The sequence below is a fragment of the Etheostoma spectabile genome, chromosome 2 (assembly GCF_008692095.1).
Source record: "Etheostoma spectabile isolate EspeVRDwgs_2016 chromosome 2, UIUC_Espe_1.0, whole genome shotgun sequence".
Taxonomy (NCBI): Eukaryota; Metazoa; Chordata; class Actinopteri; order Perciformes; family Percidae; genus Etheostoma; species Etheostoma spectabile.
Window position 1 is genome coordinate 5,359,609 of NC_045734.1, and position 6,228 is coordinate 5,365,836.

The 6,228-nt window shown below is 41.7% G+C and overlaps 1 protein-coding gene across 4 annotated transcripts in view; it reads left to right on the plus strand.

Annotated features, from left to right (window-relative positions):
• The window catches only part of sh3pxd2aa (SH3 and PX domains 2Aa), a 167,093-nt gene that overhangs the window by 13,852 nt on the left and 147,013 nt on the right, over nt 1–6,228 (plus strand). For all 4 annotated transcript variants that reach the window (XM_032527006.1, XM_032527012.1, XM_032527019.1 and 1 more), the window contains exon 2: nt 4,048–4,128. In XM_032527006.1, coding sequence (XP_032382897.1) covers nt 4,048–4,128 — 81 coding nt within the window. The remainder of the gene's footprint in view (nt 1–4,047; nt 4,129–6,228) is intronic.

Consider the following 6,228-nt stretch of genomic DNA (forward strand, 5'->3'; position numbering starts at 1 on the left):
TGTTAGTGCTGTTGCACCTGTTAGGGCGGGACAAAAGACACCTTTATCATCCTTATTGGTAGAAGGAATTTGTGACCTAATAAGTTCCCATCAAAGGCCCCAACCACCTTCAGCCTGAGCAGAGTCTAATTAGCCATAATCACCTGTGTGGGTGTTCATAGGCTTTATGAAGTTCAGAATAGATATTACAATAAGAACACAACAGTTGACTCACAGTTATGTTGACATCCCAGGCGCAATGTACACAACACCGTTTTAATTAGTTTTCTTTTGTTTATGAGGTCTAGTTTTTTATTTCTTTCAGTTAACTCAAATGTTTCTTTTTCACACCTAGTTAACAGATCACCAAAGTTATTACAGTTCATCCTGAGGGGGACATGGATGTCTGTCTTAATTTCATTGTAATCCTTCCAGTAGTTGTCCAGACATTTTACTCAGAACAAGATGGTGGCGCAAGAGAAAAAGTCAGGGGACCATCCTAGGTTAGGATATATCTTCTTGGAACCATCAACTTCTAGTCACAATGTTTTGCCAATCCAGCCTGTATATGTCAAGATATTTCACACAATAAGTAATTTACTTTGACCAGCTTAAGGTGCTAGATAATAACTATAATATAATAATAACTATAGTATTTAGGATTTATTCTCTAGGCAACCATGAATGTGTTTTCTAAATTTCATGATCAACACTGCCATCCATAGAGTCATACCACTACCTACTGTGGATGAAAATGGAATATTAACCAATTTATTGAATTTTTTTTTCTGCCCCACAAACGTGGTATCAGTAACCCTATAGTACACACTCAGCTCTGAGAAGTGCTGGGGCAGCCCCTCCATTCCCTCTGAGGCATATCTCTCTGAGTCATTTAGATAAGTCCTTATCAGTATTGACTGGTATGCCCCAACAGCATGAAGGTATTTTGGGTATTTGTGCCAGTGAATTCAAGTGTGGCCTTGGCAGAGGATGACGCGCCACGTGACGTGAGTGAAACCACTTTTCCATGTTTGACTTTTCAATTGTCTGACATGTCCTCTGATGTCTTTAAGAGATGCCTTGTAAGTGAGCACCTAAAAGAGCTCTTTGCTGTACTCACAAGTTACACTACAAAAGTCACAAAGACACTTAAAAAAACATTGCTCACTGTGGCAGACAGCAAACCCGTTTTTTGACTTTTGTAACTCGGCAGTACCCCTGGAGCACATTTTCATAGCCATAAATGCCAAAGCTAATCACTGTGGAGGCCCCCTACCGTGCTAAGAACAAGTTTGTCAATGTAGTGTGACAGTCACAGCTTCTGGATGCCAGTAGCTCTGTTTGCATGGGAGTTAACATACTGGGGTGGCTCCTTGCCAGCAGCAGCTGAGCCCCTTCCAGCAGCAACAAGGCCTTTTTACCCTCAGCTTTGTTGGGGAGCCTCCTTTGTTTCAAGCTGCTGCTTCAACCTCATGCATCTCGGCTCTGCTCTGGAGGCTTTTGGCAGGTACACGGGGTTGGAGTGACAGTGTAAGATCAGTCAGAAAGATGGAGCCTGCTGGAATAAGGAGCAGAAAAAAAAAGCCTCACCAGGGAAACACATTGCCTTTATTTAATCTGAATGCTATACAAGAGGCAAAGTCAATCGTTTTGGTGTTCACGGCGGCTTGATGCTAAGTGGATTTCTATTTGCGCTGTGTCTGGGCCACTTAGCTGGCATTCCTTGGCTGGGTGACAACATCTTGTTTTATAGCAAATCACTTCATAATGACTTTTTTCGCTGTACGTTGAGTACATGCCAAATGTGTACAGCTTTGAAGTGCTCAGTGGGTACCAAACATACGGAAACACCAGGATGTTTTGGCTGTTTATAGTCAGCCAAACAACAATGTAAAATAGGCAAATCATTGTCACTGTTTATGGCTTTCCCACTGCATTCTATATAAAAGTCATGATTTCATAATGATGAAAGAGGGAAGTCACCTGACATTCCAGATGATTTGTTACACATAACCCTGATCCTCACATACACTCGAACCACGGCCATAGCTGCCTGTAACGCCTTTCCGGAAGCTTATTGGTTTGGTACACTGCTGTCCCAACACAAACAAATTACTTGAAGCATGGCATGATGGATTTTCGTGTCATCTGTGATCCCGCGATTCTCACGTGATCTCATGACATGGCAAAAATCCAGCTCCTGTGTAAACCACAGAGAAAACACTAGTCAAGAATGACATTGGTGATAGACACAGTGTTACCAGGTGATTTGGTAGACTCGTAGAATCTAATGCAAAAAATACATTATTTTGTGAAGCTCTCAATAGTTTTGGTTGTTTGTAGTTTGTTATATGCTTGAATGGTTGAAGTCATGCATCATATCTCATTTTTGAAGGCACTGAATAACAGTGCCATTTTGCCACATAAGAAAACACATGGACTGTTTTGAAAGGCAATGGCAATGGACCTATTTTGACGTCAAGAGCTTGGTAGTTTGGGTGATGTTCTCGATCGCATTACATTGAGAAGTTTTTTTTAATATTATATCCACCTCAATTAACAACCGTGAGGTGGACAGAGTAGAAGTTTTAAATTAGTTTCTGAAGGTGTACCCAATAAACTGTTAACTGAGCATGATTTCACCTTCAAAAGCCCAATGTAATGCATCAACTTATCCACTTGAGTACTTTGACATCCATAACCCTTTACTGAACAACGGTATGTCAGCAGATGAAAGATCCCACCTTCTCTTAACGTCACTGGTAAAACATTCCTAGCCTCTGAACGTGTTACCTTGGTTATCTACAGTATGTTTTATTAGATTAGAAACGATAGCGGCATCACTTACCCCCTCTTGACCGATAAATGGACTCTGTCTTAATCTTATCAGGCCTCTCAGGGCTGCGGCATTGCCTCAGCCAAGGGTAAAGGCCAACAGGTCAGTGTGCTAACAAAGGAGGGATGATGTCATTACCATTTATCCCTGAGTATTAACAGCTGACAGATTTATGAGTGTGTGTGTCTTGTTGAACCTTCATGTTGGAGGAATGGGTCTTGGTCCGCGTGAGCATGTTTCTCGTGAGTTTGTTGTTGAGTTTGTTGTGTTCATGTGTATGCCATTACAATCAATGCATTGGCATATTGTTTGAATGAGTGCTAACAAGATTGAGTTAATGAATAGTTGCTGCAGTTCAGAACTGTTTTCGCCGTCGATTAATCTGTTGATTATTTTATCGATTAATCGATTAGTTGTTTGGTCTATAAAATGGTAAAAGGAAATGTGGATCAGCATTTCCCAAAGCCCAAGACGACATCCTCAAATGACTTGTTTTATCAACAGCTCTAAGATATTAATGTTAACTGTCACAGAGGAGTGAAGAAGCTAGAGAACATTCACATGTAGGAAGCTGTAATTTAACTTTACACACTTTGTTTTTCATTAAATGTCTCAAACAAATTGATTTATCAAAAAAGTTGGCAATTGATTTCTTTTTTTTTCTTCTTTTTATTGATGTTTTGGTCAGACAAATACAAAACCATAACTGTTACATTATTAAAGTTATTATTAAACATGAATATGAGTTACATTATGTCTTTTTTCAGTATTTGCCCAGTCATTTATATTTTTTCTTCACAAACAATAGAATAAAATAAAGAGGAGTTTGCCGTCCGGCAACAACGTACAACTTAAGCCAGCCCTTCAACAAAAATATAGATAAAGCAGATCGAAAACACAACACCCTAGGAAGTCTACATAGTATACACATCCTGTACCAGAGGTAGGTAGCGTCATCCCTTAGTTGGCAATTAATTTCATAATTGACAACTAATCGATTGACCGATTAATATTTGCAGCTCTAAGTTGATCGTTTGTCATTCATCAAACAACAATGGCAAACATTCCCTGGTTGCAGCTTCTCAAATGTGAGGATTGGTTGGTATATATCAATTTAGTGGAATATCCTCAGGATTTGCACTGTAGGCCGGACAAAACAAGACAGTTGAAAAATGAAAATAATAGCTTGAGGCCCAAGTTCTAACTTTCTTTTACCTTTCTTCTCTTGGCAGGTATATCTCATCAATGTCACCTACTCTGACAACACCTCCCACATCATCTACAGAAGATACAGCAAGTTCTTTGACCTACAGGTAATCTTCTCTCCCTCATGTACTCCCCTGTATGCTGTGTGCGGGGTGTGTTTGTAGAGTGATCCCTAATTCCATCGATGCTGATGTATTTTGAACATGTCAAACCCTGTGAACTTGCAGCATTGTTTGGTTTAGATTAATGTGTAAGCTCTGCGACTGCTCACTGCCGCCGTGTCTATGCCCGTGTTCTCCACACCTCGTCGCCTCATTGAATCAATGTGTGTGTTAGTAATTGGTCGGGGAGCCGGGGAGACATGGTTTGTATCCCTTAGCATCATAGAGATGCAGCAATGAACCGCATCTCTATCTCTCTCTCGGCCTTCTGTATATCTCCACCCCTCCTTCCTTCGCCCCTCTTCCTCTTCTCTCGCATCTAATCTCTGCCTTACCCCCAAAACGTCAGGGAGCTGACAGGCCTTTTTTTTTAGTACAAGCAAGAAATCCACATGGAAGTCAATTTAATGTGCCATGCTTTTTAGTGGGTCGGCGTTAGATTATCTTGTGCAGGGTGCTCTGATTGGTGGGTCTTTTTCTGTATTCCTTGACTTGGCTCAGACGCTTTCTTCGGGGACTCTTATTTATTTTGGAATGGAGCAGGAGTTTAAGTGAAAACCCTGCCTTGTATCTTTTAGACTGACTGCTCCATACTGAGAGAATGTTTGGGTGCATTTATGCCCCTTGCAAACTCGGCCCACTGCAAGTTGATACCATATGTATATTGGACCAGAGGTCTTCGGGTCACTAGTAAATATGAAAAGGCCATAGTGAGAGAGTTACAGGGGGCACATCTCAATAGCCCCAGTGTGCTCGTCCAGCAGGAAATGATGTTTCAATCAGTGGAGGAAAGGTCCTTTCTGAAAGGTCCCATTGATAACCAGTGGGGCAGTGTGAGGTGGAAAATAGACCCCCCGCCCCTCCCCTGCAACTGATTACTCCCTATGTGGAATCAAAGATAGAGGTAGAATAATAAACACGGAAAAGCAAGCAAAGTATGCCTGAATGGTCCTCCGTTCGGGGAAGACATGCATGTAGGGGGAGGAGAGTATGTCTTCCTCCTGATATTCAGCCCCTCACATTTTTCCTGAGAGGAAACTAACGAACCTTAATGGTTCATGGATGGCTTGGCACAAAAATCACTTCCAGTCAGCAGTGGCAAGATTGATTTTGTTAGCTTGGTCAGATGGTGCGGGGCAAAGGTCACCCACCTTGGTCGGCGCTTCAGTCACTTCCACGAAAGCGTTTCTAACATGGCACGACAACGGTTGGCTCTAGTGTGAAAATCTCTTTTTATTTTCACACTCTTTTTAAAATGTTTATGGGACTTACCATATGTCCCTTTTTAAAGCACATTGCGATTTATCACTGCTCACGTCTTACATTGCCTGGTTCCTTGATGTTTCCATTTGCACTGTGACACTCCAATGAAACTACCACTGGCAATACTGACGGAGCAGCTTTCTAACGCTGAGTAATCCTCTGTCTCTGGACCTAAAGTAAAGTTCTCTCTGCCAGCCTTTGAACTCTCTAGATGCCTTTGATGGTCCTGTTTGGTCCCATTGTTTTCCGAGCAACCTGGAGCTTCTCCTGTCCAAACATTTATATGGTGCAGAGACCCTGCTGCTCTCAGCAGACCGGCTAACCTTAGAGGAGAGAAACATGGATGGCCGCTGTGAAACTGTTGGAGAGCGCTTTAACCGGATCTTTGGCAAAGATCGCTGGGGATTTCAAGACTCTTTCCTAGTAATAACCAGAACAGGCTGTCTTCCTGGAAACACACTGGCCCTGGTTCTGGGCTGGCGTCAAGAATGAGAGGGGCCACAAATGTTGCTTTGACTGACTTTGCTTAGGTTTTTCTGGTCCCTGAAACCAAGTCTTTATGTTCTGCATAGAATGCACGGACAATTAACGCTATGTAGACACACACAAAGTAATGTGAAGTACAGGATGCAGCCCTGACTATTAGAGCCCAACCGGTAAAGGATACAAGGACGATGCCGATACAAATATTTTATTTAAAAATCCAAAATTCCGATATATCGACCAATATATACAGTATATATACTTTTTTTTTCTAAATCCAGAAACGCATAACAAAACATA